General features: G+C 39.1%; 1 protein-coding gene across 41 annotated transcripts in view; it reads left to right on the top strand.

Annotated features, from left to right (window-relative positions):
• FGGY (FGGY carbohydrate kinase domain containing) overlaps positions 1-13628 on the top strand; it is a 309627-nt gene that overhangs the window by 176437 nt on the left and 119562 nt on the right. For 35 of the 41 annotated variants that reach the window (XR_010474282.1, XM_065072026.1, XM_065072061.1 and 32 more), the window contains 2 exons: positions 10040-10253; positions 11895-12006. Coding sequence is in view for 40 of the 41 variants with exons in the window: in XM_065072026.1 (XP_064928098.1) it covers positions 10053-10253; positions 11895-12006 (313 nt within the window). In the remaining variant the exon portion in view is untranslated. Of the gene's footprint in view, positions 1-397; positions 1304-2238; positions 5104-5174; positions 5862-10039; positions 10254-11894; positions 12007-13628 lie in introns of those variants that run through there. The other 6 variants (XM_065072063.1, XM_065072064.1, XM_065072065.1 and 3 more) reach the window with 4 other exon arrangements.

The raw sequence follows: 13628 nt of genomic DNA, 5'->3' as shown, positions 1-13628 counted from the left end.
TTTCTGAGGTTCTTAGAAAGTAATAGACAGGTTACTGTGAAGGTGGTCTCGTTTTTCCTCCTCATGTATTTCCTCATCCTTGAAGACCATTTGCTTATTTTATTGAAATGAACTTTTTCTTTTTTTTGTTTTCCTCCTAAATGTACTTAAATATAGTACAAAAAACATTGAAAATTTAAAGTGTCTTTAAATGCTAATGTTCCCCTTCAGGAATATGTACTGGCATATGGTAAGAAAAAATAAAGCCGCTTGTTTTTTTTTTTCCTAGGAAGGGTGCCTGGGATAGGAGGATGAAAGAGGAAAACAGGGGGAATCGGGTTCTTGTGGGTACAGCTGTTCCCAGCTGTAAGAATCAGGGCAGAAATAAATTTATAGTGTCAGGAGAGACTAAATAAACTAGTGCTATGCTGTGAAGTTTTTATGTGTGTTCTTAGACACTTTTGTTACTCTGTCCTGTGTTTCTAACAGTCCTCAGCTAAGTTATAATTTTAAAATGTTGGTTCTTTTGAAAATAATCAATCTCTTCCCAAAAAAGGGCACTTATCTGTTTTGTTTCTTGTACTTCCTCAGTGAGTCTGTTTTCTCTCTTTCCATGAGCCATTCTTCCTTTAAGTGTTCTTTTGATTCTGTTAGAGGTTGATCTGTTTCCTGAGTAGTAGTCGATTTACAGGAGAGGATCAGAATAGCTCTCCTGTGTGTTCCTGTTTTGTATCTTGGGCTTTTCTAATGACGCACATTTCAATTTTTCCCTGGTACCTGCCACTTGAACATCAAAGAGCCTGGTGTGCAAAATCACAGTAGTGGCATGGCCTTGGTAGAAAGGTGTTTCTGAGCTTCATTTTCAAAGGAAAATCTCTGATCAGCATTGTCTGGTTTTTTTGGCTCTTGTTAATAACTTCTGGTTGGTGTCTTGAGCTGCCTTCAGTGTCCCCTCTGTATTTCCATATGTGAAAGGGAAAGTACTCAGACTGTTCATAAAATGAAGTTTGAAAATTTGTGACCTTCAGCTGTTTGAGGCAAGCAAGCTTACCAGTTCTTGACTTCTGAGATGTTTTGAGAACACAATTGAAGGGAATTTACAGAGAGGTGTTGGCCTGGTACCCTTTCAGGCTTGTTTGTCTTTGTGGGAGTTTGAAATTATGAGACTGGGAGGATCATTAGAAGACAGATTTTGCATTGATAAAACCAAAACAAATAAACAAACCCTCCCCAGCTGTGTATGTAGGGAGAAGAAAGAGAACTCGCTGGCTTCAGAAGTGATTCTTCTTTCACTGTGGAAAAGAAAGAGATGTAGACGAGTTACGTATGTATGGCCTATCTAGATATCTGATTTTTGTGTGGAGTTTTCGTTTATTTATTTATTTATTTTAAACTGAAGCTAATGTGTAGCCTCCCTTCCTCTTAAATAGTCATGGCAGAAACTTCAGGTCTAGTGTTCTTGGAATTGCACCCCAAATAAATGTTTAATTTTAAAATGACAGATTACTTAGGGCTGTCATTCTTCTCATGCTGTTACTATGCAAGAGTGAAAAAATACAGTAAACTCTGAATTTGGCTTATAGACACATGTTTGCTTCTGGGCTGAGCATCCTGAAAGATATGTTTTACAGCATGTCTTTAAAAATTGATTTCGCTGTTGCATTTACTACTGGCCTAAGTGTTCCAGTATCTGCCAGGAATAATTATAGACAGTTGGTTCAGATGATGCTTAAATGTGTAAGCCTTGATGGGAAATGCAGTGGATATTGGCCAGAATGCTAATTTTGATGTTCTGTCATTTCATAAAACTGTGAACTCAGAATAAATTATTTTTATACTGATCTACTGATACGTAATCACATAGCAGGGCCAAATTCAACCTTGATGCAGAATTAGAATCTATAGATGTGGTTGAAGTTAGAGTATCAGCACTAACCTAAAATGTGTAATTTGGTATCCAAAGTAGCATAATGACTTGATTTACCCCACATTCCAGGTACCCTGCACTGAAGCTCATGGTGCCAAGGCCGGTTTGCTCCAGGAATGCAGTTTAAAGCTTGGGTGTATATGGTTAAATGAACTGTAATTGTACCTTTTGAATTGTATTCTACTCCAAGTTATATTTTATAATTTTAACAGATATCTTGTAAATTAACCTTATTATGCTAGGGATGTGTTCACTGTATGCTTGTTTGTGTGTTTTGGTGTGGTGTTTGTTTGTTTGTTTGTTTGTTTGTTTTTTTAATTATTAGTTCTCCATTTCCATTATAGCTGAGAATGAAAAAATATAAAAGTCACATTACAGGAATCTTCCTGTTTTTTAAAGGCAATGAACAGAGATTATTCTTTCTGCCCAGCATGGAGTACATTAAAGTGATAGAGATACAGGAATAAGAAGGATCTTCCTTAGCATTAGATTAATAAGCTGATGGATCCAAACATTTGGATCTATCAGTCATTTTGGAGCCTGTTGCCTCCTTTCAACTAGTCATGAAGTTGTTACAGCTAGAATTTATGGAATAGTCAGATGGCATTATTTTTCCCCTCACAGTCAATGTAAACAAGATAGTGTCTTCTTTCAGAGCTTCTTTCTGCAGTGTCATTTGGGACACGTCTGTCTGCCAGATCGTTAGCACAGCCTTTAGGGATGCATGCAGCTGCAGTGTCAGAGGAGGGAATGGATCTAAATAGGTTGGTGTCCCTGAATTGTATCGATTGCTGTTTTCAGGCTGTGGAGAAGAAAGGATGCTGCTGTTCCTTAGGCTTTCCTGCGTGGGAATTGTGTCTTGGCATAAACTGATCAGCATTTCCTCTCTTTGACAAATTGTAGGTTATGCAAGCATTCAAAATCCTGCAGGCGTGTGAGCGCACCTGTGATATTCGCAAGCGTCAAGAGTTTAATCCTGAGCTACTAAGGTGGCTGGGAGTTTTGCCACTGATTTAATAGATGCAGGATCAGACCCAGCTTTGGAAGTGAAGACCCAGTCCAAGTAGGGCCAAGAGAGCCCCAGAGGAAATTGATCTGTTGGGTTTCTCCAGTAGCATGTGTCTTCTCATCTTATTTTGTGTGTTCTCGTGGCTCTATGCTCAGCCTTCCTTTTTCCTGAGAACTCCCCTCTGCAGCTGTTTCCTGCTGTTACTGGTGTTACAGAAGCAATGAAGCACAGAGAAAGTGAGCTGAACTTGTTTCTTTTGTGCACTGTAGTTACAGGCTGGTGAATAAATGGGGCAGCCCAGTTTACCGCTGTCACGTTGATAACCTAGTGATATTGCTGCTCTGTCTCTGGTCTCAGAGTCTCGGCCCAGGCAGCCTGGCTGCTCTGTGAGGCATGCTGTGGCATTGGTCTGGCACCCGTGCAATGCAGAGCCTATTGGGGCATGCAGCAACTGCGTGGGTGCCTTGATCTTCCTTCCAAAGAAAACCAGGGTGAGCAGTAGCCTTAAGTCTTCTCCAGGCATGTAGTCAGGAGGAGCTCCCAGATTCCTTTGTTTAGACACGCTTTGAGGGCCAGTGTTTTGGGAACTGCTTGCAGTTTGAAATCCCTGGCGTTCCATAGCTGGACATCTCTGTTCCTGCCAGTTGTCACCAGCATTTTGTTTTTCTGCTGCGAGGATCTCTGAGCAGTACTTGCCCAAAGTGGTCTTGGGATCATTAGTTGCTGCTTATTAGTACTTGCTACTGCACTGTATTATGATACTTATTATTGCCACATCTATGAACAGAGAGCAGAAAAATGTCTTTTGACTTAGCTGGCCATGTTAATGTTATGAGTTCAGCTCATCACCCATGGTCTGTAGGTAGCTGCAGTGAGGCCTTTTGGAAACGATTCAGAATGCAATGTAATGACTGTATGGAGAAGGTAAAACTGAGCAATTTTTTAATCTCTCCTCTAGCTCAGGAACTGGGGCACATCAAAACTAGCAAGTGGCACGCTCAGAGCAAATGAAAGTACTTTTTCTTGCATTGTTTACACAGAACTTTGTAACTTGTTACTGCTGTAGTTTGCACTTGCAGAAGTTTCCCTGGATTCAAAAAGACCACAAACAAATTAGTAGAGGAAAAAACCTTCAAGGTCTGCTAATCCTAAAGATAAAATTTCTGACTCAGAAAGTGCCTCTACTATAGATAGCAGGAGGAGGAAGGTGTCCTGGGGAGGTATCACTGGATGAAAAGGGCAGGCATATGCTTTTCTTATGGCTTCTGCTCTTTGTGGCACGACACTGTACTAATTGGACCTTTCATCTAACCCAGTGCAGCCATGCTCTTTAATCGGGGTCCAAAATGCCGTTGTTCTTATTTGATCAATGGTACTGTGGGCTGTATCTGCTAGTATCAGTTCAAGAGAGGAACTGGAAGGCAAGCATCATTTTTCTGTTTTAGTAGAAATCACTTTTAGAGCAGATTATAAAGGAAAACGACTCTGTCATACATTTAAGATATTTGTTGACACTGGTCATGCTGACATGTTTTGCTGTTCGTGAGATATCTCTGTAGGCAGTAAAAGCTGAAAAAAAAAATTGGATCTTTTTCTTAGAATAATTTGCGTAGTCATTTTCATTTCTCTGCTAATTAGTTACACCAGGATAAACTGGAATGTGCCTTGCTTTATATCAGAGCAGGTGGAAGTACTTTGGCCTGAAGGTATTTGAAATACAGAAGATAGAATTAAAGGGCAGAAGGCAGCAATGAAGTAATGGCTTTGTCTTGGACACTGAGAAAGGGAAAAGAAAAAGATATGGAGAGACATTACAGAAGATTAGTACACAGTGAATTATTCATAGAGAGAAACCAAGATACTAGAAAGTGGTAGAATATCATCTGTCCTGTGGTGACATTTATTGAGACTATGTTACAATGTTGGGAAGGGTAATATAGGAAGGTTTTGGTGGAACAATCTAGGTATTATGGTCTGATTCTGTTGTACTACTAAAATGAGGTCTCTTCCACTATTTGCAGCTGCTTTTACTTGTTCTAAGATACAAAGAAGCTCCACAGAATTTACCAGAGAATGGATGAAACTATCAAGAAGTCTTTGGTGTTGAGTGAAGAAGCATACTTTCTTCAGCTTGGTTTTTATTTATTCCAATTTTGTTGTTAACACAGTCCTCACATTCCTAAGACAGGTATCTCCTGCATGTACGTGTTTCTCTTTTGGGAGGGGAAAAGGAGAGATGAGGTGTGCTTTTGTTCCTTGTTTTTGTTTTGTTTGCTGTTTGGTAGCTGAAAAGTAAATGCTTGTTGATAGTTATAGCATAGTCCCTTGGGCATTTAAAGGTATTATTCTATATTAGTGCTGCCCTTCAACGCAGCGTTAGAATTCCCCATCTGCTCACACTCTCCCACACACACATGTGCCGCCTTTGTCTGTTCACATCCAAACAGGAATTAAAGATCCTGGAAGAGGAAAGGGAGTTCACTGTCTTCAAGAAGAGGTTTACCATTCTACCACCACCAGTTTTGTTAGTTTTTTGTAATACTGGAAAGCCAGCAAAGTTATGAATTTCCAATATAATGTCAAAAATGCTTATTTTGTTTTATATCCTACAGTTGAAAACCAGCTTTTATTTAACATATTTAGATCTTTTCACACTAAGATTGTGAAGCCTAATTTGAGCCTGTTAATCTTTTTCCCAGTAATCCATAGCAAAGCACAGCTGCGCTACTAAAAACATACTGTTTATCCATGATCTCTGGTCTGCGCAGGCTGCAGTGTTCCAAAGATCAAAGGTTAAAACAGACATGCCAGTCCTTTGTAATTCCTTGTATTTAAAGCACACGACACCACAAATTCTATACTTGCTGCTGATAAATACTTCTGCTGAGCTTCATCCTGAGTGCATGTGATTTTGCAGCCTTCCTGTACTGTAGCTTTAACGGAAAGGTACGTCTGGGTGATTTGATAACCATGAAGTAAAGGAAGACTAGTTAGTTGTAATGAAACAATCATCTGGTTACTTAGTCATTTCTTTTAAATTAAACAATGTAGAGGATTTTCTTTTTTAAAGAAATATTTTTGCAAATGACAGTTTCACCCCTCCTTTTTTTTTTCATTGCTTATGTGGGAAAACTAGCACATTTGTTTAAGGATAAACTGGGAAGTCTGTGGTTTCCAGCACACACATTTTGAATAATATTTATACAGACTATTATTTAATGGGCCATATAAATATTTATCATATGCTGCAGCCCTTTGATCATAAACGCTTGTTTGAAAACCCATTCTGTCCCTGCTGAGATTTGCGAAGAAAGAGGCCATTGCTGTTTTAGTGCTTGGAGGGAATTTTGGCTTCTTGTCCTGTCTTAGCAGTTGTAGTCATGGACTAACACAGTCAAGCTGGAGATGTCTTTTAATTTTTTTTTATTTTTCCTCTCTTCCTCTCTTTCTGTTTGCAAATTCAAATAATAAGTTGTAAAAATGAGGCCTCAATGCTGCAATGGATAGGTAAAGCTGTAATGAAGTTTTGGAGGCCTTTTTCTTGTCTGCAGGAAGCCAGGTTTCCTGAGTTAGATACTTCAGGGGTGTAGAACGCAGTGGTATTATCACCACTGCTTTCCACCACTCTGGAAGTCCATAAACATCAAATGCATCAAATATTTTTGTGGTTTGTTAGGAATATTGTGCTCAAGGAATTGACCTGTCTGACTGGACATTTAGGACTTATTTCAACTGGTTTTCTGGTTTGCTGTTTTCTCATTATTGTATTGACTGCAGAAGCTGTATGCTAAGAATCCAATAGATTAACAAATCCAAACCACGGTTTCATTTGCATAATAAAGTTTTTTTGCACGTGGCAATGAAGGTTGGAGTGCAGACTCTGAAACAAGAAGGTTTTGCTGGGACCTTCTTCTACCTCTGAACTCCGTTGAAGAGTTTCTTCACTTCTGATTTGGAGCTTCCTCTTGTACCAGAGGAATCTTCTGTAAACAAAACTGAATTAAAACATTCCTCTTTAAATTCTTATTGAAGTACTTTGGCTAAATATTTTCCACCAGCCTCACTGCTGAGTTCTTAAGTTCTCAAGAAATACCTTTAAGCACAGTCCCTAACTGGTGACACTGATGACCTAGAGATGACAGTGCTTTTTGTGGATCCAGCTGACAAGTAGGTGGCATACCAAGTGATTGGTATTCCAGAAAAACCCTTGGCATCAAATTATGTTTTTGCACGCAGATCAGATCCTATTGCAGAGACGCTATGCTTTGAACAGCCTTGGTAACTTAGTGCTTGCCGTGCTTGAAAAAAGGATTAATATTTACTTCTAGCCTTCTTTTTGGTAAGAAATTGAAGTATTGCTTTGTAGCTCTAGGTGAGCTTTACTCAGAGAGAAAATGGTTAAGATAGGTTTGTAGTTCTTGGTTTTCGACTCTGTCACTTAATTCTTTCTTATGTCCACTGCTTTACAGAAATAAGATAGTTGATATGCATAGGCTGATACGTACTTCTGGAGCAGTATAAACAGACTCTGCTTCCTGCGCAGTCACTCACACGTGCTCATCCTGGTTGCTTAGTAAGGAGAAAAAGAAAGTAAACATTACATGGGCTGATTGGGTTTCAGGTTTCAAATGTTTGTGGGAAGAATCCAATGCAAAGCTATAATTTTAAGTGCTGAGTAGGAGGTACTATGAGCTTAATTCTCTAACATCTGTTAAGCTTGTTCTCTAAGTAGCAAAAACACATTAATGAGCTAAAATCAAGGCTGCCATACAAGGAAGAGGGATAAAAATGTAGAATAATACTGTGTGTGTGAGAAGGAGGCAAAGTGTAAAACACTCCTTTTGCTATTTGTATTCTGTGAAAAGTAAGAAAGGTTTGTTTATGTTTTTTTTTTTTTAAATATGCTTTACAGTTTTTGGTTTGTTCTCTTCTTTTTATGAGTCAGCAGCTAAAGGCAGTGCCGATGTAGGGAAAAATGGAGAAATTAGTGAGATAGTATCAGGAACAGTCTTATGGAATTTCTTTATAGTAACATTTCTTGCAAGTAGCTAGCAGCATCTGCAGCCAGCCTTTTAAGCTTTGAGGAGATGGAGTGCAAAATTAAAAAGTGAACATCATCTGTTGAAAATCATGTCTTAAAACTGCTTTTACAGCCAAGGGCTAAGGGGAAGACGCTGAGTGCTGTAAGTATCCCCAGCTGACAGATGCAGTATTAATCACTGATACCAGGAGATTTGTCCTCTCTGCGACTGAGGCACTAGCTTTTGTTAGTCTGACCAGGTCATCAAGCCAGGGCCAAGAAAACACAGCGAGCTTTCTTGCCAATATTCCTAGGTGTTAGACTCATGGCACACCATTATTTTTAGCTGATTGCTCATCACTTGTACAGATGACCTTGCTTAACAAGATTAGCATGTATTGCACCTAATCTACTGGGCAGAATTGGAATGCTGAGAAAGTAGCTAGTATTTCCGTGAGTACCACAATATGCTCTGTAACTGAGTTTTTTGTAGTTTCTGATAGCGAATGATCTGTAAAACTTCCTCTTGTGACCACCCCACCATGGTGCATGCAGAATGTGGTATGATAACTGCTTTGGTTTGCACTGGGCTGCTTAGGAGCTTTAGTAAGGGACCAGGACTCCCTCATGTTAATGCTGTCCAAATGAAGAACAAAAAATTGGTCCCTGGCCCCAGCAGCAGTAGTCTAAGCATGAGATGGCAGATTGAGGCGAAATGATTGTATGGGACAGATTGTGGTAACAGACCTCAACAGATCAACCACATTTCCATGAACCATTTAAGGGGTCAGATGAGGGGCAGTTGGGTAGTTTTCTTTAGCCAAGGTGTTGGCTTATGCTGCTTTAAGTACAAATGAAACTGTCCTAATTCAGCTCTTACACTGCTTAGTTATTTTCTGGGACGATGCCTGGAGTTTTCTGATGTAGGGGACTGACTTTTTTTTCCCCCTTTTTTCTTTTTTTATTTTGCCTGATAGCTCTAACTCTAGTGATAATAGATTTGTAGTAGCCATCAACAGCAGTGGTTACAAGCCAACCAAATATGTGAACAGCCAATATGTGAACATTGTGCCAATACTGTGTTCAAACTGCCACCCAAGGATGGATCTTGACCTGTACTCAAGATCACAGAGTCATAGGATAAGATCTAAATCTTCGTAGAATCATAGAATGCCCTCAGTTGGAAGAGACCCACAAGGATCATTAAGTCCATCTCCTGTCCCTGCATGTGACAGCCCCACAGTTCACACCATGTGTCTGAGGGTTGGTTTTGTTTGTTTGTTTTTCTATTCCTTTGGAGGGCTTAAGATTGAGTAATGTTTACCAGATTGCCACTTAGTTATTTTAATTATCAGCATCACAGCACTATGTTTTTGAAGGAGAAACTGTTTCCAGATTTTGCAGAAATTCAGCCTGACTTGCTGTCTCAATCAGCAATAAGATGCCATTCACTATCTGGTTGGCTCTATGGGAGGGAGCAGGTCTTGGCTCCTCGCTTGTCTTCTGTGCAGGTTCAGTAGAACCAGGCACACCACCCCTTCACCGCTTCTGGAGTATAAGTTGTTTGCATTGAGGCAATGCTGTATCAGTAGTGGTTCTTGCTGTCTTGTCCAGAGGTGGATCCAATTTAGCAGGCACCAGCAACTTCCTAATCTACCAGAATTCAGGAAAACTTAGGAGTCTCTGCATTGAATTTTCCCTTCTGTATAAAGCACCAGCTCCCGATTTCTGCTGCTTTTGGAACTGCACTCTTCCCTTCCTACCTCCTTCCCTCTTTTTCCCATTATGCAGGCACGATACAGTATGACTACATCTCAGTTCCCTGATTGTATGAGTGCATGCATGATCTTACATACCAAATTAAAATCTGCTTTTCAGGAGCTTCTGTGCCATGCAACTTACATACAAACATTTGAAGAAAGAAAGTACAAGCATTCCAAGACTTGGAAACTAATTAAAAAATACCAAGTGAAGACTTGCTGCAAAAAAGATTTATCAAGCAAAGTGTCTGCACAGCATCTCTCATGTCCTGTTCAGCACAGCTTTCTATCATCAGGCATTTTATCTGTTTTTAACCCCCTTGTTTTTTATTTTCCCCAAACAGATTTTATTAAAAAATGCACAGTGAGAAGCAGGCTCCAGTAAAATACTACGTTGGAATTGATGTTGGGTCAGCAAGTGTTCGCGCAGCTTTGGTGGATGAGTTTGGGACAGTAGTGGCACATGCAGATCGGCCAATCCAAATTTGGGAGCCCCAACCAGACCACTATGAGCAATCCTCTGCAGACATATGGGCTGCTTGTTGCTCAGTCACAAAGGTATGCAAAGGAAAATAAGATAAATGTTTAGGTTGTTCTTGAAGATTTGAGAGTTTAAGGCCTTCCAGTCACTGGTCTTTAAGATTCAATTCTGTGCATTCTGTATTAATGTATAACCTGTAACCATCTGTGTGCATTAAAGGCACCTTTAGGATATGGCTGCACTGGAGTCACAAAGGAGCGTTTATTGTAGAGAAATTCTAAACTGGTTTGTGGATGGTGCCTAACATAGTGTCTCACCTGTGATCCTCATTGTAAAGGGATCCACTATTCTAAGACCAAGATAAATTGTATACATTTGTGGATAGTATCACGAATAAAACCAGATGGTAATAAACCTTACCATAAGGGAAAATTGTACCCTCTGATCCAAGGATCTGCCTGTACATGCTGGTGATAAAAGTAAATTAGTGACCTTGCTTGCCAATGCACATTTGGGCCATTTCATCCTTAATAAAGCCCCAACCTGCTCTATGTTCTAAGGTTGGCTTTTAAAATATTCATGGTATGCTTGGTAATTTGCAGATGGACAGTTCACCCATTCTCTTGTTATTGATCAGCCTTTTCAAACATTAATGAGCTTGGCTCTGCAGAAATGCCCTGAGATAAAGGAGATGAGGGGAAGGGGGAGGAAGAAAAATAAGGGAGTGACAGAACTGATAAGGAAAACCAGCTCGATGTTAAAGCAGAGCAAGTCTCTTATTCTGCTGATTTGATTTTTCTCATTTTGAATTTCTTTGTTCTTGCTCTGGACCTCTGTAAATACAATTTCTGTATTTAAGCAATAAAATATGGTCTTTGAAAGTACAGCTTTACAGAGCCAATAAGAGACCCGCACTGTAGCTAAAGTCTAGTGAAAGTCTTCCATTATAGTACTAACTAAAACAATGATATATTATTGAAGGTGAGAAGTGGCAATTTATTACTGTGTTACATTTTAGGTGTCTTGCAGCTTGGCTTTTAATACATGTGGGTGTTGTGGGTTTTTTTCCAGTGCTGCTGGAAGCCACGAAGTTCAGACATTTTGGGTGGTGACTTTTTTTTTTTTTAATATTTTCCCAGAAGTGTGCTATCTAAACTTTTGGTAGCATAGTTTTTGAAAAGATTTGTATTGCAGAGGTATTATCACTGCTATGGGCTTTGACCTTGGGATAGTTCACTATTGCAAGACAAAGCTGTGGCACAGTATTACCAAAGAAATTCTAGAAGATCAATTTTCCACAGGTGGAAACTGAATGAAGTAACATGGAGACACTTGGCCCTAATCCTGTGTCCATGTTTCACATGCAGATCAAGTCCAAGTTTTCAGAAAAGAGAGAAAATTAACATTACTACTTTTCTACTACCTTTATTTTCTGATATTTTTGTGCTTCCTGCTTTCATCTGGGACTATGGCCAGTAAGATTAAAAAGCCATTAAAGAACTTTTCATGGACCTTTGAATTCAGCTTTGAAAAAGAAAGAATTTTTGGTAATTTGGCATATTTTTGATTAGAGGTGTTAGAGAATACTGAATCTCAAAAATTTAGGAGTTTGAGCTTGCATTTCTAACTTGTAACTCATTTTCTGTACTTGTTAGTTCACATGGTACCTGCATATATATGGACATATTTTTATTCATGTGTGTTTTGTGTGCTTGCAGAAAGTTGTCTGTGGAGTAGATGCCAGCTGGATTCGAGGCGTTGGTTTTGATGCTACGTGTTCCCTTGTTGTTGTGGATAAACAGTTCCAACCTTTGGCGGTCAACTGTGAAGGTAGGACTCCAGCACAAAAATCGGTGTTACTGTACATGTTTTTTCACTGATGTGAGTGAATGTACAATTTCATCTAAATGCCAAGTTACGGGGTTGAGTCTTGGAGAGAGAGATCATAGAAAATCTTTTTTACAAGTGGTTTTTGTTCTGATTTTATTATTCTAGTTCTGCTACAAAATTAAATTACTTACCTTTTGGCTAAATGTTTGGCATCCTAAGATCAAAGTCATTAACCCTGGCTCAGAAAGACTCCTGCTTATAGAAACCTATGCTCATTTTTCTTTTGTGCATTTACTCCTCCTTCAGACTTTACTAATCATGACTTTCCTGGTGTGTATAAATACCCATCCACACTGGCTGAAGGAATGCTAAAAATGTAGTGTTAGTATGGTTTAACTGCTTACTCTGTCCTGGAGCTGCAGGCAAGAGGTTCAGCTTGTGTATTTTATTGCACTGGTTTTTTGTCTTTGTCTAGGACAATGCTAAACTTCAGAAAAAGTCTGAGACCTTTCTCTAAAAAACCTTTTTTTTTTTTTTTTTTTAAATTAGTTTTTAAGTAGATGATTCAGAAGAAAAAGTCTGTGATGCACTTTTTTTTTTTCTCCAGTGAATCCTATTTAAGATTAGGTGTGTGCTAAATCAGTACTTACAGTGCCATAATCACAATTCTCTTGGTGTTGCCTTTCTATTCTCAGGTCTGTTTGTCATCTCCTCCTATCTTTCTTATACGACCATCTTTGCCCCCAAAATGTCCTTCACTAAATTTAGATGAGGTTTATTTACTTTTCCAGTTTGAGAGTCTCTTACGATCTTTTGAATGCCTGAGGATGTCTGGGGCTATTTTGATCTATTGAGTCAAATTCATTTATCATTTTTTTATTCTCCAATATTCCCAAGAAGTTTGAGTTTATGCAGTGGTGTTAAATAAAAAAGACAAGAATGCACTAAATACTGTGACACTGATATGGGCATGCGTTGGTGTGGTTTCAGGCAGTCTCACAGTTCTAAGGTGTATTTCAATCCATGTTAGAAATAGTGGTGTGCCTCATACTTCTGCCTTGTCTTAGAGTATGTTTTCAATATTATGCATGAGTTGCTGTGGCATGAAGTTGAGTGTGCGGTGTACTTGGCAAGAGAGGAATCTGAAGTGTCATCTGGATTGCTGTTCCACCTGTCTAGCAGGTCCTCTGTAGGTTAATTTCATAAAATGTTCTTTACTACTTCTTCTCATGTGTTATGCACACTTGCTAAAGGCTTATTCCTTCTACGTCGAAAATAAAAGCATTTCAACAAATTACCCCTCTGAAACTGTGTTTCTGAAAGGAAGTAGGGTAGTTGTCTTGTAACAACGGAAGAAGAAAGAGAATCCCTGTAACTATCCAGCTAGGTGACTAGCTGAGTTATTTACAATTTATAACGTAATTGCTCAGATTTTGTCACATTTTTAGTTCTTAGTCACCAATATGCTTCTTTATAGTTTTAATGAAATACTTTGTCAAGAAGTTTGGGTTCTTTGAATGAAATATAATCTAGAAGAGCATAGTGTTTCAAAGTTCTTGGGTGCTCACAAGCCTGATTTATTTCAGTTGGCGTTCTCAGTGCTCAGCATGTCTCAAAGTTGG

The sequence above is a fragment of the Columba livia genome, chromosome 8 (genome assembly GCF_036013475.1).
Source record: "Columba livia isolate bColLiv1 breed racing homer chromosome 8, bColLiv1.pat.W.v2, whole genome shotgun sequence".
Lineage (NCBI taxonomy): Eukaryota > Metazoa > Chordata > Aves > Columbiformes > Columbidae > Columba > Columba livia.
The sequence above is the reverse complement of the archived record's forward strand: the minus strand, read 5'-3'. Positions and strand labels throughout refer to the sequence as shown.